The sequence below is a fragment of the Onychomys torridus genome, chromosome 1 (genome assembly GCF_903995425.1).
Source record: "Onychomys torridus chromosome 1, mOncTor1.1, whole genome shotgun sequence".
In the NCBI taxonomy this organism is placed as follows: domain Eukaryota; kingdom Metazoa; phylum Chordata; class Mammalia; order Rodentia; family Cricetidae; genus Onychomys; species Onychomys torridus.
Window position 1 is genome coordinate 78,110,082 of NC_050443.1, and position 25,663 is coordinate 78,135,744.

At 42.4% G+C, this 25,663-nt stretch overlaps 1 protein-coding gene across 1 annotated transcript in view; it reads right to left on the minus strand.

Annotated features, from left to right (window-relative positions):
* The window catches only part of LOC118574406 (UV radiation resistance-associated protein-like), a 110,210-nt gene that overhangs the window by 214 nt on the left and 84,333 nt on the right, over positions 1–25,663 (minus strand). Inside the window, exons 4-7 of the mRNA XM_036175341.1 lie at positions 22,516–22,642; positions 11,925–12,009; positions 9,699–9,786; positions 8,290–8,350 (exon numbers count right to left, since the gene is read on the minus strand). Of these exons, the coding sequence (XP_036031234.1) occupies positions 8,290–8,350; positions 9,699–9,786; positions 11,925–12,009; positions 22,516–22,534 (253 nt within the window). The 5' untranslated portion in view covers positions 22,535–22,642. The remainder of the gene's footprint in view (positions 1–8,289; positions 8,351–9,698; positions 9,787–11,924; positions 12,010–22,515; positions 22,643–25,663) is intronic.

Below are 25,663 nucleotides of genomic sequence, written 5' to 3' on the forward strand. Positions count from 1 at the left end.
ACAGATGTAGCTCTGAGGAGGTCTTATGCAATTATGTGGGAAATAAAATATTAATCACTTATCTAAATTATGTGAATTTATGCAAATCTAAACACATTAACAAGGCTTGAAATTTCACCTACTAACTATTCTTAGAGCTATGTCCCAATGATTAGTGTGCTGAGGTCAAGATGTGATATACCTGTTATGCAAGAGTTCTTAGTGTGCCCAAATAGTCATTACTTTTCTTTTGCATCCTTTTAAAGTGAGGAATTAATACTTGAATCTATCATATAATGTGATTAGTTAGAGATTTTAATGTAGCATAGTCCAAATGCTGTACAGATTATTAATTCTGAAGTGAAGTAAAAGAACACACTACCTCCTTACAGGGTATGCTTCAGGTATTGATAAGGACATGGGGAATTTTAAAATGGAGAGAAAGGGGAAATATGTTCCATAGTGAAGATCAAAAACCATATTGTTCATACACCAACCTAATCATATAATTTAGGTGGAGGTAACTAGAGGGAAAACACACATGCCATACAAACGTAAGCATTTGGCTTTTAAAAAGCTATAAACAAATTATATCATAAAAATCATCATTCATATTTCTGCTCCTACCTAAAGGTAATAAATGACTATTCAAGTTCTCAGAACTCGAGGAATACAACAGAAAGTCTCAAGTGTCCCTAAGAAGGAAGGAAAGTCAAAGTGCCTCCCGAGCATACAATATTCCTTAAGGACCTTCAAAAGCTCCACATGTGTAAAGATTAAATACATACATGATCTAGGATATCCCAACCATGGAGAGAGGGATGAAATGACCGCATACCTGTGGCCTCGCTACTGCTTGACGCCTAAGGACACCTTCAACTTCAATTATTAACCCTATTCTTCATATTGTTCCATTTATAGTTTCAGTATCTGTAAGACTAGCCTTTTATGGCAGGCATGCCACTGCACTGCCCCTTCCGCAGTGAAGTCTCTGCCCTGGACTATATATCAGTCTCTTAGTTTCTCTCTGATGGTCCTGTAAACAAATATCACTTACTATTACTCACTTTTCTTCTTCCTAGACTTTGTCTGTAGCAATACTCTCTATCGGATAGTCAGTCATTCACCAGCAAATACGGTCTCATCCATTTTACAGACTGAAATCAATGCAAACCAAAAACTAAGGCCCAAAGAGACTAAAGAACTGTCAGAGGAACATAGCGAAGTCAGCCAACACTGAGCCCTCTGGTCCTTGCCCGCTCTCCCACACCATCACAGAACCTCCTCGCTAAAAAATCAGTGTCTACTCGTTTCAACTTAGAGTTCTAGAATGTACCAGGCACTTGACACTTTGCACCATCCCAGTGTTTCCACACTTTTTTAATAATGAAAAAGAACATATAAACAGTCTGTGATCTGGGGCTGGAGAGAGGGCTCCATGGTTCAGAGCGCATGCTGCTCTTCCTGAGGACGTGAGTTCTGTTCCTAGCACCCACATCAGGTGGCCCACAACCACTTGTAACCCCAGCTTCAGGAGGATCCAATGCCTCCTGGCCTCTTTAGGCATCAGCACACACGTGCACATAACTACACACAGACACAGATATACATACATGGTTAAAAATAATAAAAATAAATCTTCAAAAAAAAAAAAAAAGGTCTGCAACCTCCCACTTCTGTAGTACTTCACAGTGAGGCTTCTCTCCACACAACTTCATAGAAAAGTGGACAACATTCATTTCAGATGACTACTGAGTCAATACTAATCACCATGCTAGTTATTTTTAGAGACTTCTTGTCCCAGGCACAGCTAAAGACTTTGATTATTAACAATTTTGCCTCTATAGAAACATCTACATCATACTATACTAGTGACTAAAAGTACTTCATTTTACGTGCGTGCGTGCGTGCGTGCATGCATGTGTGTGTGTGTGTGTGTGTGTGTGTGTGTGTGAGAGAGAGAGAGAGAGAGAGAGGGAGGGGGAGGGAGGGAGAGAGAGAGAGAGAGAGAGAGAGAGAGAGAGAGAGAGAGAGAGAGAGGTTTCTCAGGACCTGTCTACCTTGTTTTCTGAGACACAGTCCCTCACTGGTACCTGAGGCTCACTGATTTGGCTAGGTTGACTTGAGCCCTGAGGATTCAACTCCCTGCACTGGGATCACATGCCTGCACCACCACACTTCCTGAACTCAGGTCACAGGCCTGCACCACCACACTTCCTGAACTCAGGTCACAGGCCTGCACCACCACACTTCCTGAACTCAGTCACATGCCTGCACCACCACACTTCCTGAACTCAGGTCACAGGCCTGCACCACCACACTTCCTGAACTCAGGTCACAGGCCTGCACCACCACACTTCCTGAACTCAGGTCACAGGCCTGCACCACCACACTTCCTGAACTCAGGTCACAGGCCTGCACCACCACACTTCCTGAACTCAGTCACAGGCCTGCACCACCACACTTCCTGAACTCAGGTCACAGGCCTGCACCACCACACTTCCTGAACTCAGTCACATGCCTGAACCACCACACTTCCTGAACTCAGGTCACAGGCCTGCACCACCACACTTCCTGAACTCAGGTCACAGGCCTGCACCACCACACTTCCTGAACTCAGTCACAGGCCTGCACCACCACACTTCCTGAACTCAGGTCACAGGCCTGCACCACCACACTTCCTGAATTCAGGTCACAGGCCTGCACCATCATGCTGCTTGAACTCAGGTCCCCATGCTTATATGACTGGGGTATTTCCCCAGCCAAACAAGTACTTTAAAGTATGAATTCTCTCAGGATACCAAAGCCAGGGGAAATCTTAGATATCACAGCATGCAATACCATCAACTCACCCATGACAAAGATGAGGCCCAGGTGGGACAGCTTAGTCAAAACCATATTGTGAAAAGCATAAGCGATGGAGTAAGAGGGAAAATTGCTTCTATGCCTCACAACATGCTGCTCTCCACTTATCTAAGTCTGGAGTCACGGCTGAGACTGGGAGTGCCTGCACAGTGGCTGAACTCTGCCTCCTGCTTTCTAGAAAGTTCAGAGCCACCAGACTGGAAACACTCCTAAGAGCAAGAGGACTCGTGTTGAAAAGAACCTTCTTTTGAGGAGAGAGGAGGAGGAAGCCTTAAGGGGCCCACACTTTGCACCACTGACACTTTCTTTATGGATCTAACATTCTCTTCCTACATGACCAGGTAGGAAAGGGGTTGAAATTTTTCAGAAAGCAACAAAAAGCCTTTTAATGCCTCCCAAAGAAGTCAAATACAAACCACTAATAGTTAATACCTCAAGTATCTACATGCTTCTCATATTACTAAAGGGTAATGGTAAGAAAACTGACATTGGCATATTTTTAGATTACATATACATCTTTACTAAGAGACCAAAAACCGGATCTCGCATCACCTCCCCACCATGAGCAAAACCAATTTTGCTTAAATTTAAACATCCAAAAGGCACGCACAGAAATGAAAAATAAATCAAAAGGAATAGTGGACAATAGAGTTAAGTGCCATTGCAGTGACCTTCAGTCCAAGCTGTACATACTAGCCACTGCTGCTCTCCCTATTAAACACCCTATGAGGTTTCCTGTTCCAGGCCATCACACTCCACCAGCCTCACAGTTAAACACGGTGGTGTTGGATTTCCAATACTGAAGCTTTATATTAAAAGGCATTTTAAAAGGACCACGGGTGGAGCCTTACAGGGCCCAGGAGTATTTCGATACCCTCAAAAGGAAAACCACCTCCTGGTAGGGAAGTCACCACTGAGCCTCCAGTGGGAAAATGTGAGCTCATGTGGTTAATTATGGCAATTGAAGGCCATGCAACCTCAGATGTCACATTCTGCTGCCAATCATTTTAGCTGAAAACCTAAAGGTTTAAAAGTTCCCAGCATTCTGAGATCTGAAAGCCTTTTTACCTGCCAGCGCCAAAACAGGGCCCTCTGAGGTGTGCTTTTCCAGCAAGCATTAATGTCGTCCACAACACCTAACACAGAGGAGAGGTGTGTGGGTTTCCTATGCTGCTCTGGGAGTACAAAGGTCACAAATGATAATTCTGTTGGTGAGAGGAGGGCTTGGGAGCAACGGGATGCACTGTAAGGTATGTGAGATGAAACTAATCCAACAGGGTATCAAGAACTTGAAAGCAGATCAAAAATCCATAGTTCCCTCCCAATAGGTATTTCTGATTTGTTTTTAAAATGTAGGATGCCACTCAAAGCTGGAGCTTTTATGTAATTTTTATGACTAAAAAAATGCACAAACACACAACAGCTACACAAACATTATAAATCAATTCAATGTTCCTTTGAGTTGTATGTCGGACAAACTGTTCATGTTGTCAGAGTCTGAGCACAGTGAGCGATCTCAAAGCTCTTACCATCCTGCCTTCCCAATCTCCGAGGCAGCTCGGCTGTTAGGGGACCAAACGCCCACTGATCCAGACAGGACAAAACATTTAAGGCTCTAATCACTGCCACAGCATTTATGGAATCATTCCATGTTCTCAATGAGACACTGTTTGACATATGGACTCTCCTTTCCAAGAAATCATGCCTGCATGAAGGGACACAGACACAGAGGACATCTGGGTCTCATTACCACAAAAGGTTCTTGTGTTAAAGATTACTTAAAAACACACAAGCACAAACACTGGGGTTTGGGTTTTTTTGTTTTGTTTTGTTTTGTTTTCTCTTTTCTCTTTTTAAACTAAGTGTCTCAGTCAATGGAACTCAGATGAACATTCTTTTCTGGACACTTCCCTCCCATTGTGTCCAGCTTTGTCTGTCACACTCTTAACAATCACCCATTTGGAAAAACATAATAAATCCTGGGCCCCTTGGTGGAGTTTCCCAAACATTACTGACCCATACAGTGTTAATCCTGAGGCTCAGGGCCATCATAGGAAAATCAGCTGGAAGCTCCTTCTCTAGAACCTCTCCCAGAATGCACACTAAGTCTTTAAAGACTCGGAAGGTCGTTATTCAAAGACAAGGAAGAAGACGGCACCAGGACAGGAGTAAGAGAGACCTTAGATTCAGGGAGACCAGGGCCAACTTCAGCTTTGCCACCAGCGAGTCCTTGATGGAGAAGAAGTTTGAATTTTTCAAAGCCTCAGTCTCTCTCAATTTCTCTTCTCTCTTTCCTCTCAATCTCCCTCTCTCCTCTCTCTCTCTCTCTCTCCCCCTCTCTGTCCCTCTCTTTTTCCCTCCCTCCTCCACTCTCCTCTCCCTCCCTCCATCCTCCCCACTGAGACAAACCAACAACATCCCCAAAGCAACTCTGCCCACAAGAGGAGTCCCACTGCACTAAAGTAATACACAAAATCAAACACAAACACCACTGTACTTCATTGTAATTTTTGAAACAAAGTCTCGAGTAGGGGAAGCCGGCTCTGAACTCCTGCTCTTCTGCCTCCAAGTGTGGGAATTACAGGCACTTTCCCATATCTTCTTGATGTTACTGCGTTTCTGCTACCTGACTAAATCACCCTCATACTCTCAACAGGGCACGAGTTGTTTCTGAAGACAGCTCAGGCATTCTCTGGTTCTATGAAGCGGTTTACCTGCCCCAAGAGATCATTCCCACTCAGAGTCACTAACAGATTATGTATTCAAGAAAGCACTTCTTGCCTGCCTTGATTACATATCTGATCCCACCACAGGACTACAATCTCGCCAGATCAAGGCCTTGGCATCTGGCTGGTAGATAACCAACAGGCATCTTTGTTGTTAGACTACGCAAGCCTCCTGCAGAATGTAAACACAAGACTACCCTATGTCCTTCTTGAGACTGCTGACCCCCAGGGGACACAGGGCGTGGACTCAAGAGGACTCGGACTAAAATTAAACGTCTGTTTCATCTTATCTTCCTTTTCACTCTTCAGCGACTTCACTGAAGGGCTCCTGTGCATTTTTAAAGGACTGGAGAATATATTTGGCTTTACTGAGCATTCTAAGTGCAGATAGCTATGGAAGCCACAAGAAACAAGGCACTTCAAAGAAAACCAAAATAGAACCAAGACCCTTGCTGAGCAGACCAGGGTAACAACTGAGCACCACTAACACTGTTCCTGCTCTCATTAGGTCATTCCCTACTCAGCAGCCAGTGGGATCGATAGCGCAGTGCAGTGCACACAGTGCAGTGCACACAGCACAGTGCACGCCACAGCCCCTCAGAAGCCCTTTAAGCACTGGCCATGTACCGAGAAGGACACAGGAACTCCTTCCAGCGACCTCAAGGCCCTGCCAGCCTCTCTCCTGCCTCTCTGAGCCTCTTCCCCTGCTGCTTATTATGTTCCAGCCACATAGCTCTGCTCCTCCCTCTCCTTCCTTCCTCTCCCATTTGCAAGCAATTCCAACTATATTTAGTGAGGACTTCCTATAAGAAAAGCTTCTTCAAATGTCATCCCATTCAATTATCCCAAGGAATTAGCCATGCAAATAATCCAGGAAAGAAACAAGCAAAGACAGTACATACATGATTTGCCTAAAATAGCAGTCTGTTCTCCAATACTCCAATCCTGAGTTTTTCAAGTATGCCAAGGCCCCCTCTACCATGACCTCTGACCTTTGGACTTAAGCCCTCTCAAATTCTGTGTTAAGTGTTGTTCCTTAGAGTGGTCTCCTATGGATATTTAAAGTAGTTTCCCTCACTGTCTTGTTATTACATGGTTATTGTCAATATATGGTTATTGACTACATCCTTATTGATTGGCTGTTTCCTTCAGTAGGCTGTAGGTTCCATGAAAGGACAGAACATGTTTGCTTTTTCAATAATTACAGCCTCAGAACTCAGCACAGTGTTTGGCATATAGGTACTTAGTAAATATATTTTTAGTTATTATTTTAATTTATGTGTATGGGTGTTCTGCCTGCATATATCTGTGCATCATGTTCATGCCTGATGCTGAGGAAGCACTGGATCACCATGAACTGGATTACAGATGGTTGTGAATTGTCATGTAGGTGCTGGGAATCAAACCTGAGTCTTCTGGAAGGACAGCCAGTGCTTTTAGCTGCTGAGCCATCTCTCCAGCCCCTGGCAAATATTCTTTTTAATGAGTAAGGAAAACAATGCACCACGAGCTTTAGGACATCACAACTTTGCATAGGATCAATTCCAAAGTGCATCGTTGACTGAAAGAGGTTTGAGGGTCAGTGTGCCACCTACCCAGCTCTGTGGCTAACACCATTCCTCAGGCTTCCTTCGCTTTCCTAAGCATTAAAGATAAATCAAAACCCCACGCTCTGACAGACCTGGTGTGTCCCAATTCTCACAGCAATTACACCAGACTGGCTAGAAATTAACTCAAACATGACATGGCTTATAGAAGGGGCCAGAACGAGAACCAGGATTCCCATCTCCTGGTTGTCACTGTCCTGATAGCATGTCCCAGCTATCCATGTGTTATGTGGGCAGACAGGGCTGACTAATTAAACTCCACTTGAATGTTTACGACCACAATAGCCATGTTCTTTAAAGGGAAGTGGAAGTGTGTCCTGAAGGACACTAATAAGGTCCTCTCCTTGAAGTTCTGTGATGCCCAGTTGGCTTTGGGAATACTCTACAGGGCACATTAGGACCTGCAAGAAGTATTTAGGCTACAGGGAAAACAATACAGTTTGCTAACAATCAAACAGTCTCTTGGACTGGGGAGAAGGCTCAGTGGTTAAATAAAGGGCTTGCTGTGCAAAAATGAGTTCAGATCCCCGGCACTCATATGTATATGTATATACATATATGTATACACACATGCATACACTTTTCTGTGGTATATTTGTACTAGAAAAAAGAAAAAAATTCACAATACAGGAACTATTTTGAATCTGATTTCTGTAATCTCTCTAATGGAAAAAAAAGAAACAAGAATTCAACCAATTAAAGTTATGCTGTTAGGAATATCATAAGATAAAATTCCAAATAGTTTTCAGAATGGTAACCATATGATCATAAACAACAGACTAATTCCTGCTCTAACTCTGCTCCTAGCTATACATAGGTTTTCATAAAAACCAACTAAAAAGACCAGGAAATTACTGGTCTGATAACTGAAGACCATTAATTATTTTCTTAATTTCAAATACAAGGTTCAATAATTATTTGTCCCAAGATTAGGCTAAATATTTTGTTACATTTCCTGCCAGGGAAGCAGATTCTGTGTACTTTTAACTGGGAAGGGACAGAAATTCTAAAATCCCCTTTGGACAAGGTGCTAGGTATCCATTATCAAGATAACTATTCCAATAAATGTTACATTAAACCAAATCTTTGGAAGTAAAAAAGAAATGAAATACCTTGGAAGTCCTCAGAATTAGGCAACTTGACACCACATACAAAATAATCCTTATGCTCATTCTGTAAATTTAATCAAAGAATGAAATTAATTCCTTGTTCTAAAAAGCAAAGAAGCCGCTAAGTCAAATCTAGAATTCATCAGCCCGGTGTCACCATCTGACGCAGTGTGGGAACTGTCTGGGCTGATGAGGAGACATGGCGACTGTCATGCCACACTCTCCTGCATCTGTTATACTTGACATTTTCGTAGTAAAATCACATGTACAAAGGAAAAAGGCATGTGAAAGCAACACCATAAAACATCTTCCTGCCGGGCATGGGGCGCACGTCTGTAATCCTAGCACTTGGGACAAAGAAGCAGGAAGACTAAGAGAGTTCAAAGGTCACGCCTAGGTGCAGAGCATGTTTAAAGAAGCTTGAATTACATGATATCCATTTTAAAAATTAGAAAAAGAAACAGTCTGGCTAACCCATATCCATTCCATATATAATTTAACAAGATTTTGTGAGCAAATTCAAATCCTATTGTTTTCCTGCTGAAAATTAGTCTATTAAGTAGATCTCCATTAACAAAGACATTATCAAATTTAGAAGACTTGGTTTTTTAAATAATAACCCCAATTAGTTTTATTTCACTATCACCTTTTTAATGATTTTAAAAAATTATGTTCAAAATTCATGAATTAATGAATGAATGACATTTATCTCAGGAATACTGTAATGAACACCAATACACATAGGTCACTTAGCAATTATGTCTTAAAGTAGAGCATATACATCAGAAGTCACATGTCAGAATAGTGGATAACTAGTTGAATAAAAAGATTCTGAAGGAACCAGGAATAATCTAGCATTCTTTTTGATGATGACAAATCCTATCTGTCAAGCTGATATATATATATATATATATATATATATATATATATATATATATATATATATATATAACAATCAAATTATGGAATCTGAGGCCAAGTAAATGTGTGTGCCTGCATGTAAGACAGGGAGGCCAGAGGTCAACTCTGGGAGGTGTTCCTCAAGATGGCTGTCCATCTTGCTTTTGAGACAGGGTCTCTCAATAGGACCTGGGGCTCGCTAACTGTGTAGACTGGCTGGCCATCGAATCCAGGGATCCTCCTGTCTCTGCCTCCCCAGTGCTGGGACAAGAGCATGCTGCCATGCCCAGCTTTTCACTTGGGTTCTAGGAATGGACCTTGAGTCTTCCTGTCACGCTTGTGTGGTGAGCATGCTGAGGGTGGGGCTGTCTTCCGAGTTCCCCCAACTGAGACTTAATACACTTTTCAAGTAGGTGCTAGAGAGGGCAAAGGAAGGGATGGCTTTGCCACTGAAAGGACATTTCAAGTGGAATCACCTTTCCAAACAACCTTTTCAGGAGTTTGCAACTTACCGAATCAATAGGGTAAATGTAGGGAAGCTCAGACAGTAACTGCCTGCAACGAATTGTCAACTGAGCATTAGTCTTCAGAAAGAGTTCTCTAAGGAGGAAAAAGGAAAAGTACATTCATGAAAAAAAAAATGCTTAAATGTTTTCTAATACTTATTTCTACCCAATTAATACAGAGAAGATTAAATGGTCTGTAATTGGCCGGACAATTTCAGCAGTGGAGGTGAGAATGATAGCCACCCTGAGTCCTGACCTGTTTCCAACTCTGCCAATTATGTTTACTTTATACTGCGGGCTCCCATGTGTGCCAAAAGCTGTAAAGGTTATAACAACCAAATACCCATGCCTTGAGCACCTCCCACTACATACCAGGAGCACTACAAATGTTTGTTCAGTTATTCCAGTGACCACAGCGGGCTATCACCATACTCACTTACAATGAGGAAGCAAGATTTGGAGAGGCCCAGTAAACATTTACTAACCAGTAATTCAGTGAAGCTGACTGATTTCAGGATTTATATATATGGCATTTCCTTAATTGAAAAAGAAAAGAAAATCAAAGTATCCATGTTACAGCTGTCTCAAGAAACACCATGTTATAATTAAGAAAAAATAAGAAAATAAAATGAACAGCTAAGCAAAAACCCAAGGTATCAGGTAAGATGGGTGCTCATCCTGTGAGTGACTTGGGAAATGTGGCCAACACAAAAAATCCATAGAGTACGTTTCCTGCCTGTCTCAGCAACTTAAAAACCAAAGGGATTTGAAAGAAGCTGTGGGTGAGAGCGGAAGGAACGGCTGGGTGCTGCCAGGGGCCTCTGCTATACTAGCTGATGTGGCACCTGACTCCTTTGGAACGTTCTGAGTGATGCTGGTTATTTTTTGTTATTTTTAATAATTGCTATGTGATAATCTTATTAGGGTAATGAGTGAGTTAGGGCAGACATCCCAAGGACAGAGCTGGTACATTATACAGCCCACACGGTAGAGGGTTAGTTTTCAGCTGCACCCACACCGCCTTCCCGTGAAGGGGCTGGAAGGGCCTGGAGAGCAATCACTGCACCACTTCTGAAGGACAAGGTCCATGAGCTTCGGATGGTACTTGAGGTACTGGAGACGGCAAGCCCAGAGAGCACCAGAACCTCCTCCACCTGGCTGTTTACTTGTATCCTTGACAACCCTTATGATTAGTAAACATCAGTGTTTCCCCCAGTCTGCGAGGCCCTTGAGTAAATTGCCAATTAGCTGAACTGAAGGAGGACTTTGTGGGGACCACTATTTATAGCTGGCTGGTGGCTAACAGTGTTGCCATCTGGAGTCTGTGAAGGTTATCTCCTTCCAAGTGTCAGTCTGGAGGAACTGTCAGGGGGTATCCAGGCAGTGTCAGAACTGAACTAAATCCTAAGACACACAATTTTGCTTGTGGGAAAATCTGGGCTCAAAAGTCTTGTGAAGCCAGTGTGTTGGAAAACACTGACTATTTCTCCTGTCTGGAGAGCACTGAACGCTTGACAGCTCGCCAGTGAGCTGGACAGAGTGACTTCTCAGAGCTGCGCCTTCCTATCTGCACTGGGGATAAGAGCAGATATTCTCTGCTTTGTTCTAGGTCTAAGGTTTCTCAACTGCTAAAGTTCCTCAAAGAAAACTGTGACGTGACAGAACTTGCCCCAGAGGTGAGTGAAGGGAAGAGAAAGAAGAGAGGTGACCATGAATTATGGGGGAGGAGGAAATTGTCATCATTTTATGTTGAGGGAAAAACTAAAATTAACTATAGCTGTACAATGTCAGTTTGTTGAAGGGCATTTGAAAATTAAGCAAAGAGTCACCATACTGGGAAGAGAAAAATATAGGGAAAATGGTATTTTAAGAGGAAAGTCTTGATAACAGGTTCAGGGTCGGGGGTAGGGGGTGAAGGGGGATGGACAGGCCTGGAAAGCTGGAGAGACGGGTGATTAGAGAAATGTTCTCGGTATTGCTGAGGTAATCAAGTGTGCTATCAAGAAGTCTGAAGAAATCACTGAGGACAGCAGCCAGCAAGCTGCACTGGCCTGGAAGACAGGAGAGACCAGGATGGAAGTAACAGCCACAGTGCTGTGGCCTGGGCTGTGAGAAGCAGTGTTGGCGTGTTTCTAACACAGGACAGATGACACACAGTAGGTGGTCACAAGTATCTGCTGCTTTTCCCTAGGCCCCTGTGCAGGGAGCTCACACTCAGAGAAGCCGGCTCACCGTTTCGCAGTGCACTCCTTCCTCAGCTCACTCAGGGATTCCTTCTGGTGCTGAAGCTTGCCATGCTCAGTTGAAAATGTGCTTCCTACAAGGGGCAGGGAAGAAGGAGTCAGTGACGGATCTAACACTGCACACACGTGCTCCACCATCCACAGACTGCTCTACCATCCACAGACTGCTCCACCATCCACAGACTGCTCCACCATCCACAGACTGCTCCACCATAGACACATAAGCTCCACCACATCCACACATGAGCTCCACCATCCACAGACTGCTCCCACCATCAACACATGAGCTCCACCACATCCACACATGAGCTCCACCACATCCACACATGAGCTCCACCACATCCACACAGTGCTCCATCACACCTACACAGTGCTCCACCACATCCACACACGTGCTCCACCATCCACACACGCACAAAGGAAGGAGTCAGTGACCAATCTAACACTGTACACACGTGCTCCACCATCCACACACGCAGAGTGCAGTCTCCTGGCTGGGAAGGGATGGAACACGTTAGCAGGCAAGGGACATCAGGCAAAGGGTTTGGGGATGAGTTAACCAGAACAAACTGCTAATGGCTCAGTTTACGTTGGTCCAGCCTCTAACAGAAGTCAAACAGCAGGATTCAGGCTCTGCCCATAGGTTTTTGGACATTGACCAAGAATTCTTTATGAGACTTTCAAAATTCAGACCTCACTCCTGAGAGACTGGGTACCTTATTTTCAACCACAAACTCTACATAACATTACTGAGAATATAAAATGTAGAACAGGAAAATTACCTATATTTTGACTGCTACACTACAGTTCATATAAGTAGTTTTATAAACTTTCATCTTGCTTGTATATATTTTAGTGAAAATCACAAGGCACAGGAAATGTGCATTCTGATTTTTCCATATTATGTCATGAGTATTTTTACATGGTGACAGTCTGAAGTTATGGCTGTATAAAAACTCAGCTTTATAGATGTGCTTGTAGGACTATTATGCATTTTATCTCAGAGGCTCATACCTGAATCCTATTATAGAACATTTAATTTCCTTTTAGTGTTTGCTTTAGTATGTTAATGATTAAGATGTGTATTCAAATGCCTGAACTTTGTGACTATATCAAGTGTTTGAACCTCAGTTTTGTGATAATAAAATCCTTTCCCATCCTACTCTGAGAAAATGAGAGCTTGTGTTCTTGACATCCAGGCCTGATTACATCTCCAGAGGTCCTCTGGCAAAGAGAAACAGTGTAAGATCCTGACATACTAAGTTCTGTATTTTTCAATGGACTTTGCCTTATGAACTGTGATCCAATAAGAAGAGTGACCCTAAACTCTTCTGCATGGCTCCCACCCATCTAAGAAAGAACTAATTAATTAATTGAGACAGGGTCTCACTGTGTAGCATTGAACTCACAGAGATCCTCCTGCCTCTGCCTGCTGAGAGCCGGGATTAAAGGCGTGCGCCACCACACCAGTGCTCTTAATCACTGCGCCATCTCTCCAGCCGGTTTGTGCCTTTCTTCATCAGTTATTTAGTTCTTCTTGCTGTTCACTTCAACCAAGAATAACTGATTAGTACAGACAACTGGCACAGGTTTCGTTTGAAGCAACAGAGATTTGCTGTTGTAAAAGCCTCGCTCCTCAGCACCAGTTTAGTGTAAGTAGCAGGAACTGTTGACAATGCACGGCTTTCCTTCGGGGTATATTGGTTGGGGTGCGGGGGACGCTAACTTTATTTTAAACTGCTTCCACTGCAGAAGACAGTGCATTAGTCACTTTGGTATTGTCTTAGCACAGGGTAGTTCTGTACCAAGTCTAGTCACCTTTCGTTCTAAGGTAGTTCCGCAGTCACTTCGTCTCCACTCTACCTTTCTAGGATGCCAAGCACTTATTCCATGGGACCAAACAAGGTCCAGAATTCATTACGTATAGAAAACAGTGAAAACAAATGTTATCAAAAGTTCCTTCAAGAGAACGGAACGGGCCACAGGCCAACTCCCTGCTACTGCCCTTCTTAGCTCCTGATGACTACGCCTGGAAACTAAATTTAAAACCCCAGAGGGCTCTCTGCCAGGAAGCCGGAGAGCCACACTTTTCCTCAACTTTATTTCTCCATATAGTCTTCTTTATGCTGTCTCTGTGAGGATTGCTTTGTTCCTCCCACCACTATGGATTGACCCGTTACGTCCCTATCACTTCTATCGCTGGGTCTTTGGGAGAGAAGGAAAACAAATACATTTTTGGTTTGCCATCTCCCAAACTACCTTCAGGACTATCTCCCTACCTAGGCGTATACCAACGTTCCCCTGCTGAGACGGAGCCTCTGTGCAATGGGAACACAGGCAAGCGCTACAGTTTTAACAACCAAATGTGACTGTTGGTGTCGATAAATCTGACAGCCACAGAATAGAAATATTGCTTCCATTAAGAAAACAAAATGCAGGTTCTTCAGGCTTCCTTTCCCTAGAGAATATGTCTCTGACTGGCCATTGGCCAGCTTCTGTCAAAGTTACAGTTAAAACCAATAAACTAGCATTTTGAGTTTTACACATGATGTCAGATTACTAAAATCAATATTCTTGGACTGTGCAAGTTCTCTCTCTACCAAACTGCCTTTTCTGTACCAGGAATTAGGATGCTGTCCTTCTCATGGGTTAATAGGTGTTTTTTGTGTGAATTTTTTCTCACTATGAATTTTGCGAAACAGCATTTGACTGTATTTAATTATGAAACTTACTATCTAGCACATAAGAGCCTGCACATTAAATTTCCTGCCAGAACATACTGCCAAGAGAATATATCTTCCTCCCTTTAAGGAGCTGTTCCCTTGTGCAGGGGTGGGAAGTAGCAGGTGCCTTTCCTACTTCTGCACAACTGGTCTCACAGCTGTGGGTGGTGCTCACTTTAGTTCTTAGAATGGAAGCGTTGACTTTGGGGTTTTGACTATTTAGAGAGCCCACCAGATATATCTAGGCTAAAATGTCACCTATGCTCCACTCAAGACTCTGGACAAGTCTGTACTTCATCTTCGTTTTATGGAGACAAGGTCTCAATACCAGGGCTAGACAACCAGCCCCAGCTTTCAGAGTGCGGGAATTACAGATGTCACCACCCACCAGCGCAGTCTTGATTAGGGATGGCATCACTTCCCCCAACATCTGCACTCTCTGTGCACACCCCCGTGAAGGCCCAAGGGGTGAACAAATCTACACAGCTGGCTTGAAATGGTAGTAAGAAAATCACCACAAAGCACAAGGAGGTGCCTGGCCTAGCAATCCTATCTTGACTCTCTACTTTGCTCTCACACTCTGGGAGAAGATCAGACCCTGTAAGTCCCAAGCCCTTCCCTAACACCAATACTTGGATAATGACCTCACCTCACAGGATACGGAAACAATAGGATGTTGCAGAATTCTGGCCATCATTAACATGTAAACAAACTGCCCACGCTGTAATTTTCTCAGCTTTATCTTATTCAGGAATAAGGAAATATTTCTAAGTCTACCCTGAACTCCTTTGCATTCAACTCCACCCCACACTAGCATCACTGCACTCTAGCTCTGGGGCTTCTTTTCAGTTCCACAGGCCAAGCCCTGCCCTCTCCCAGCTCCACCAGGATCTCCCCAGCTTCCAAGGCCGAGCTCCTTATGGAAAACTCTGCTGAGCAGTCCTTGTAATCGATGGCCTCTCATCGTTAGCGTCTACTGTCTATCACAGCCTGTACTATCACTACTAGTTAGTGGCAATATTTCCTGGTTTATTCTTAAAAAGAAATTTTATTTATGAGTCTGTGTGTGGTACCTATGGAAACCAGAAGAGGGCACCAGATGCTTTGGAGCTGGAATTACAGGCACTTGTGAGCCACCTGATACGGGTGCTGGGGACTGAACTCAGTTCCTCTAGGTGCTGAGTCATGTCTCCAGCCATTTGCTGAATTTCTTATGTATTACCTTGCTCACTCTATAACCATCCAAAACTGGATATCTTAATTCTTTCATTTGCCCTTTTAACATCACCCTGTTTCTCTTGGGCTTGCGTGCTCAAAGATTAGACTACAGGCCGTGCCCCAGCCAATGTTAAAAGCTCCCATGTTCTTCTGGTCCTCTTGGCTTTAACCCGGTGGAATCACAGTGGAATTTCCTAACTACTCCTATGGCCTATGGACTCTCTGCTCCTTTAACATTCCCAGTCTGTTTAGGCTTTAATCACATAATGCTTAAATTGCTGGAGTAATTTCCTCCCTGGAAATTCTCTACTCTCAACAAGGCTGGCAAAGAATATTTTCCAAACCATATATCTAACCTGCACTCTGTATTGTACTCATCAATACAAGCCTATCTATTCTTTGAGAAATTTGTGTGCTATTTTAACACATCCCAAACCTTTCCCAAAGCTCCTTGGCTTCTCTAGCCTCTCATATGGATACTTACGAGAGAAAAAAAGTGTGTAGTTGAAAGAATGACCTCCGTTACTGGTAGAAGCCTCCTAACATCCTTTCACATCTCTAGAAACCACTGCCTTTCACCGGCAGTTCTCACCATCTCCTACACATATTCTTGCAGCCTCGGCTTACGTGGCATCCCCTTTACCTGGCATCTGGTTTTTCAGAGGCATACCTTCTGTGTTCCTCTGATACCTTCTAACGAACTGCCGATCAGCCATTACACTTGTGCTACGGTTCTAAGGTCTTACAGGGCCCAGGTCCTCCTGAGGGTTCCTTCCACCAACTGTGTCCAGGAGATGAAACAAGCATGCGAACACTGTGCCCACACATGCCATACCAATGCTTGTCTCGTGTCCCTTACATGCCTCATGCCTTTTTTAACTTTGACACTAAACTATTTCATTGCGATGTGTTTTCACCAAGTGGCACCTCCTGAATTTTGGGGGGAGCAAGTGGAAAAACTGGTAAACCAAAATATAATTTTGTCAAGTGTTTTATTTCTATGTAGCTGTATCTTTACCCTTCTTATAATCCATTTAAGACATCACCAGAATAAATTATCTGAAGTACATTTAATGTCTTGAAAGTAAGAGCTGAAGTTTGCTTAGGATCTATAATGTGTCTTCTTCTTCACTCTCCATCCAAAAGCTGTCTGGCTTCTACTGCCTCTTGTAAGCTGCATACAATACCAACAGTCCAGAGTAAGAAGAGGCTAACTCAGGCATTAGGAGCTGGTAAGATGGCTCTGTGGGAAAAAGCACTTGCTGCACAAGTCTTCTCAAGGCCTGCTTGAGTTTGACTCATGGAACTCACATTCCTTGGTTGAGATGGGAGGCCGAGACAAGAGAATCACCAGGAAGCTTACTGGGCAGGGTGGACTGGAGGACAGAGTGCAGCAGAGACAAGAGACCTACCTGCCCAGCATGGTGGAAGGAAAGAACTGACTCCTGAAAGTTGTCTTCTGATCTCCACACATGCACTAGGGCAGGCACGCATGCATGCATGCACACACAATAATAATACATTATCAGTATTAGTGGTAGCACATTTGCAAGGTGCTCATAAGGTCCCAGTTTCAATCCCAACCACCTTGGAAAAAAGTAGCCGCCTCCTATAAATATTGGAGAACACTCTTATAAAATTAATACCTGTCAATATCTTCTCATAAAAGACCCAGATACTGGGTTGGGGATTTAGCTCAGTGGTAGAGCTCTTGCCTAGCAAGCACAAGGCCCTGTGTTTGGTCCTCAGCTCAAAAAACAAAAAACAAAAAACAAAACAAAACAAAACAAAAAGACCCAGATTTTACTGAACATGTTTCCTTAAGAACAGGGTTTCATGTTACTTTCTGAACCTAATTTCTAGCAGACTAATAATTTTGATAGGCTGTTGCATCTCAAAAAGATGTATGTGCTGCGCCAGGACAAGAGGTCTTGCCAGCAATACAAATAGTTATGGAGAGAATTACTTGGCTTGAGATCCTAATGGGAAAACCAACTACTATCTACCCGGAATAAATATATTCATTAACAAACATCAATTCTGAAAAGATCTAACTCATGGCCCAGCTGAAACCTGCTGCAGACAAATTGAGAACCACTGCCTTTGAGGCACAGGGGGGGAACTGGGCGGGGCTACTCAGGCGGCCAGCAGTTAGTGTCACTGGGCAAGCCAGCAGCAGGAACAGACACTCTATCTTGTCTCTTTCCAGTAAACCATCTTGCAATGGATTTTTATCATCAAAAATACAGATACAATAGGCACCTGGTTTCTTCAAATTGTCCACACAAATGAATCCCTATGGCTCCATTCTAAGTGGTGATGCTACTGAACAGATGTGTCAGAAGATGCAGAAGTAATTCCTTAGGGTTTCAGAAGAATCAGCAGCAAAACCAACATCAAATACCAAGCATTCCTGACCTTGTCCCCTCACCAGGATCTCAGGCTCAGACTTGGATGTGTCTGCCTACCAAGTATGACCTATCTGTAAATAAACCTGGTTACCTACATCCAGCTACATGCTCTGTCCACTGTCCAGTGCTTTTCTGTATTTACCATAGGATCAACATTAGATCCTAACTTTCTGATGCCTCTAATATAAATGAATTCTCAATTCAAAAACACACATAGGGAGTGGGGGTGTAGCCCATCCCGATGCCACACCACCACAATCTCCATTGTAAATGTAAGAGAGGGTACTGAAGTATAAGCCAGTGTTAAAACCAACAGGTCGGACATCATGCCAAATACTTATGTAGCTTGGACATCGTCATTCTTTCTAGGACGAAACAGAGAGCCAAGAATGTGATAGCATGACTGTCCGAATAACACACCAGAACAGAAACCTATAACCCTACAATTGTTTGCAGCACAGCTGGGCAATGGTAATTGAATGCAAGCTTGGCCTTTGAACAAATCCTCTTCCTCTGCAAAATGGGTAATATGCCACATCTTTATCATTAAAAAGATACAGTATATTTAATTCATAGGACTCTTAGTAATGATTAAATGAGAGAAAGACCAGGAAACATGATATTGTCTGACATTAATATTCCTTATAGAGACAAACTCATAAATATGAGCATATATCATTATACAATTCATCTCTAAAACTTAGCAATTAGTATTCATTGACAATCATACATATATATGATGTATCATGATCATACCCACCCCACCCCTCCTTCATCTTCTTTTGTTGTTGTTGTTTTTTGAGACAGGGTTTCTCTGTGTAGTTTTGATGCTTGTCCTGGATCTCGCTCTGTAGACCAGGCTGGCCTTGAACTCAGAGATCTGCCTGTCTCTGCCTCCGGAGGGCTGGGATTAAAGGCGTGCGCCATCACTTCCCGGCTCCTTTCATCTTCTTCTTCTTTTTTTTTTTTTTTTTTTGGTTTTTCGAGACACGGTTTCTCTGTAGCTTTGGAGCCTGTCCTGGACTAGCTCTGTAGACCAGGCTGGCCTCGAACTCACAGAGATCCACCTGCCTCTGCCTCCCGAGTGCTGAGATTACAGGTGTGAGCCACGACCACCGCATGCATGTGTAGGATTGGGTGTGCGTCCCTGTGCATCAGATCATGGAGGCCAGAGGTTGGTGTTTGGTTATTTTTCTCTCACTCTTCAGACAGGCTCTCAAACTGGATCTGACCCTCTCTGATTGACTAGATTAGCTGACTAGCAACCCCCAAGGATCCTTCTATGTTTGTTTTCCAGTACTGGGATCACAGGTGCATACTGCTCCAGCCTCCTCGCTGGGGATTCGAACTGAAGTCATCATGCCTACTCAGAAATCCAACTGAGCCATCTTCCACGGCCACCATGCTACCTGCTTTAAAAAGAAGTTCTATATAGTGCTTCTGAGTTAGGAAGCCACATAAGTATTTTCGTCCCAGCATTGTGAGCTCATGAATTTAAGTACATTCATATCCTTTCTCTACTCAGCCAAGACCATATTATAACTGCAGTGTTCACTGAACATATGGAGTTTTCTGCTCTTATAGAAACATTACAAAAAAAAAAAGTGTACCTTTTTTCTTTTTTTTTTTTTTTTTTTTTTTGCTTTTCAACACGTAACAGCTCTGGCTGTCCTGAAACTCACTTTGTAGATCAGGGTGGCCTTGAACTCACAAGATCTGCTTGCCTCTGCCTCCCAAGTGCTAGGATTAAAGGCATGCACTACCACTGACCAGGTAAATTAAATTTTTTTAAGTTATTTTATTTTTTGGTATGTATGGGTATTTTGCCTGCGTGTATGTCTCTATATAACTTGTGTGCATTATACCCATGAAGGTCAGAAGTGGACACTGAGCCCCTGGAAATGAATTATGGATGGTTGTGAATTGCTATGTAGGTACTGAGAATCAAGCCCAGGTCCTCTGCAAGAGCAGCTAGTGCTCTTAACCACTGAGTCATCTCGCCAGGCAAAACTTTTCTTTTGAACACAATATAAAAATCAGTATCACTTAGAAAAAAGCTAACTGTAAATTTACATACCATCAACAAGTAGAAAATAAATTTAAATAGAACTACAATAGTCTTACAAAGCATCAGAGAATAAGAATAAATTCAGTTAAGCAAAGGCCATGCATTACTGTCTCAACAGAACTTTGTAAAGAAGATCTAACGAACAACAGCACATGGGGTTTTTTTGGGGTGGTAGACAAAACCTTGAGATTCTAGTTCTCACAACTCTCCTGACAGATGCAGTCAATGCAGTCCCATCAAACTCCTAGCAAGGCTTTCTGTTTTGTCTAGAAATTTGTACGAAGAGGCAAATAACCAAGATGGCTTGGAAGAAAAACAACTAAATTGAAGAACTTTGACAAACATCAAAATGAAGTATGATATGAGAAAAATGAAAATATAGAGAAACTGAAAAGTAGATGAACGGACTGGAGTGGAGGGTCCTCAAGAGAGCTGGCGCAAGGCTCCAGTGGCCCAACTCACACGAACATGAACTGCAAGGCTCAGTCTGTCTCTGAAAAGCAGAATGTGAATTCTAACTTATAGACATGCGACGGTCAGTTCCAGATGGACTGATGATATAAATGTGGACAGGAAAACAGTAAAGAGTTCTGAAGAAAACACAGAAGAACACCTTTAAGGATGTCAAACAGGCCAATGGTCCTTAGACTAGGCCCCAAAGCCCAAGAGTAAGAGAACGGAAGCGGCAGCAAGCCACGGGATGGAGAACATGCTCCTAACGTGCACGCCAAACAAAGTCCCTACATCCATGAAGAACAAGGAACTCTGTAAACTGGCAGAAACTTAAGAAATAGTCAAAAGACCTCAACTGGCACTTTACAAAAGACTCATTGAAAGTGTGGAGAACAGTGTTCGTGAGATGGAACTCAGAGCTACGAGGCTCACTTCACACACCACACAGACCAAATGCTATATGCAGACCAGGATGCGGGGCAAAGATGGAGGCCAGGCAAATGAAACACTGTTTTGGAAAAGCTTTAAACACCATCCATTACAGCTGAAGAGAGACAGACACCCTACAATCCCGCAGTTGGACTCCTAGGTTTCTAGCCAATGGAAATGCAGATTCATCTCCATTAAGAAACATGTACTAGAACATGCACAGAAGGACTAACTGTAGTAGTCTCCAACTGGAAATTACCAACAGTGAAAGTAAATACACACATACATACATACATACATACATACACACACATACACACATACATACATACACACACATACACACATACATACATACACACATACACACATACATACATACATACATAATACACACACATACATACATACATACACACATACATACACACATACGCACAAACACACATACGCACAAACACACATACACACAAACACACATACACACACATACATACATACACACATACAAACATACATACATACATACACACATACACACACATACATACATACACACATACACACATACATACACACACATACATACACACATACATACACACACATACATACATACACACATACATACACACATACATATATACATACACATACACACATACATACATATACATACATACATACACATATACACACATACATACACACACATACATACACACATACACACACATACATACACACATACACACACATACATACATACATACACACACATACATACATACACACATACATACATACATACATATCTGTATAGTGGGATACACTTTGGCTTTAAGAATCAATTATAACTCCATGACTCTAAGAAACATGTTGAAAAAGCTACTACACAAAGTGTACATATGATTTCTATAAAGTGCAAAATTAGGTTAAGCCAATCTCTGGGGACATAGGTGAAGGTACCTGGTTAGTGTGACTGGAATTGTGGTGAATGGCGGGAAGCACCAGAAGGTACCACAGGGTTGCGAGTTTACTAATGGTTTCACTGACTGAAATTCTACTTACATGTGTGTTTACTTTGTGAAAAGTAAAATTACATATATCTCAGTATAAATATTGGTACATAATTATGCATGTTATCTCCATCAAGATATTTCAAAAATACTTTAAAAATTAAAGAAGAAATGTCTGCTAAGATGTCTACTTGAGTCTATAGAAAGAAGATGACTACTGTGCTTGGGTGAGGCTTGTCTGTATGGTGCCACTACTCACCTTTGTCCTGGAGAGCCATCTGTTGCTTATGCAGGAAGGCCACCTCCCGTCCCAGTGCTTTCTTCTGTCTTTCCAGTTCATTTCGAAGCACCAAAATTTTTAATCGTAGACCTTCACTTTCTTTTTTCTAAGTAAGTAAAATCACAGGTAAATTATGAATATAAAGACAGTCGTTGCTTAGCTGCATATCCACCATGTTTCAAACCAATAATGGCCAAATACTCATTAGCCTACAGATCTTTGAGTAATTACCAGCAGTCATCACGTCTATGGAAAGAAGACAGAAATAAGCAAGAATAAGTAGAAATGAACCTCTTCTAGGAACTCAAATCTCTTGCAGAAATAAGAAGTGGAGGGAACATTAACCGTGTCAGGTGAACTCAAGCTGGACACCCCAAGGAGATAAGGGTAACACAAAATACCAGCAGTCAAACCTAATGATGTAAAAGAATGCTGTATCACAGTCAAATGGAATTTATTCCAGAGATCCAGGCTGGTTACCATTCAAACATCACAACAGCAAGCTGAGGAAGAAAGGCATCTGCTATCAATGGATGTATACAGATAATAAAGGTATACAATAAAGACATACAAAGCACACTATTTACTCATGACATAAAGACAGGAAAGTTTCAGAAACAAAGAACAAATGGAAACTCCTTTAGCTGGAACCTTATATGGATTTAGTGGTAAGAACTAAGCCTTCTCCCTTAAGTGTAAGAACAGACGAGAGGTTGTCTTCACTGCTCTCACTTAACGTCTGTGGACCAGAGGTCCTCCCCAGGGCAAGAAGACAAGAAAAGGAGCCCGACAGTGGTGGCCCATGCTTTTAATCCCAGAACTCAGGAGGCAAAGGCAGGAGGATCTCTGTGAGTTTGAGGCCAGCCTGGGCTACAGAGGAGGTTCCCAGAGAGCCAGGATACACACAGAGAAACTCTGTCTCGAAAAACAAAAACCAAAAAAGAAAAGGAATTTCTCATTCAGCTATGCTGACAGGGAAGAAGGAGCCTCCAGAAACAAAAGCCAACCTCTGCGACATGAGCAATCAAAGCAGACTGGAATCTAGATCTCCTGCACCCGAGTAACATCAGGAGTGCCTGTCTTGCTGAGAAGGGCAGAGATGGATGGGATCAGAGACAGGGATTCCCAAGCAAGCTGGCTAGTTAGACCATCCCTATCGGTGAGCTCTGGGTTCAAGGAAAACACAGAAAAGGACACAGAAAAATCCTGATGTCAACCCTGGGCCTCTGATCTACATGCACATTCACACACACACACACACACACACACACACACACACACACACACACACGTGACATATATGCATACTGAAAACACACATACCCATGCGCGCGCACATGCATGCACACCCATGTGTGCAAAAGGGGACAAATTCCTTTGTATTCAAATATCTTATTGCCTCCAATAGTAATAAATCTGACATCTTGAGCACACAATGAAGCTATTTGTGCCTGCACATATGAACATGCCCTATAAGGAGGTTTTGCTGGTCTCTATTACATGGTATCAATAATATCATGATTTTTCATGGTATAACTATTAATCAAATTGAAATCTGGCTATGCCTGGTAAATTGTTGTCTTTTCCAAAAGTATGACATAGCTAATTAAAATTATAATAGAAAAATACACGTATTTAATAAAGTAAAAATTAACAAAATGTGGAACTAGCTGCTGGAAATTTCTTAATGGAAGAAGTCAGTCCTAAATTGATTTATAGATAATAAGGGAACCTAGAAATTAAATGAGATGTGTGGTGACATGACCCTGTAGAAGCAAGGGTCAAAAAAAAATTATTCTGGGCAATTGTGTTAACGGCACTCTGCAGCAATCATTTCTCACCCAGAATGCTTTCTTCTTTGTCCCTGAAATAATCATTCCAAACAGATGGCACGATACTCCACTAAGGACACACCAGCCAAGAAAACAGTACAAAACCTTACTTCCTAACCATTACATTAGGCTTGAAAAATCTAGGAAATATGCCCCTAAAAAGAGTGCTCCTAAGTAATTTTTTGAACAGTGTAAACATTTATGAGGGACTTACTACATAGTTTTAGCTGCTACTAACTTATGTAGTTTTTATGTTTTGCCAAAACACCATAAAAACAAAGATTCAAAAGTCAATGATGTTCTAAAATGGGGAAGAGTCCAAGTACCCAATGACAGGTTTGTGGAAAAGCAAAATGCAGCGTATATATAGACTATGATTCTGCTTTAAAAAAAGGAGGAATCCTGGCATACGCAATAACATGGAAAGAATCTTTAAGATTATTATGCTATGTGAAATGAATAAGCTGTAAACAGCCCCTCTATGTCCGACACCATTTATGTGAGGTGCTTAGAATAGTTCAAATGGGCTGGGAATGTAGCTCAGTGGTGGAGCACATGCCTACCATAGACAAGGCCCTGGACTCATTGCCAGCAGCGTGGGAAGGATAAGTCATGAGAACAAGGATGGCAGGCAGCATGGTGGCCAGGCTTGGAAGTGAAGGGGAATGTGGAGTTAGTACTTAACAGCTACGAATTTCAATTTTATAAGATAAAAAGCTTTGATGACAGATGGTGGGGGTGGTTGTACAACATTATGAATGCATTTAATACAATGAACTATACTAAACATTTAAAAAAATGACTGAATGGGGCTGAAGAGATGGCTTAGTGGTTAAGAGCACTGGCTGCTCTTCCAGAGGACCTGGCTTCAATTCCCAGCACCCACATGGCAGGTCACAAATGTCTATAATTCCAGTTCCAGGAGACCTGACATAAAATAGAAATAAAGTTTTACTTAAAAGAGGAAAGAAAAGTATCAAAAACAAAAAAAAAACAAAAAAAACAAAAAAACAAAAAACAAACCCCAACACTAAAACTGGTTGGTAGGTTGGCTCAGTGAGTAAGGTGTTTGCCACTAAGCCTCATGACCTGTGTTCAATTCCTGAAACTCACTCAGTAGGAGGAGAGAAGCGACTCCACGAACCTGCTGTCTGGCCTCTATATAGGCACCATGGCACATGAATAAACAAATAATTTTTTTTTTTAGTCATTGAAATTAGAAATGTTCTGTTACATATTTTATAATTAAAGAAATTGAGGAAATGGGACAATGAGTTGGTTTATTATTTGCAGAG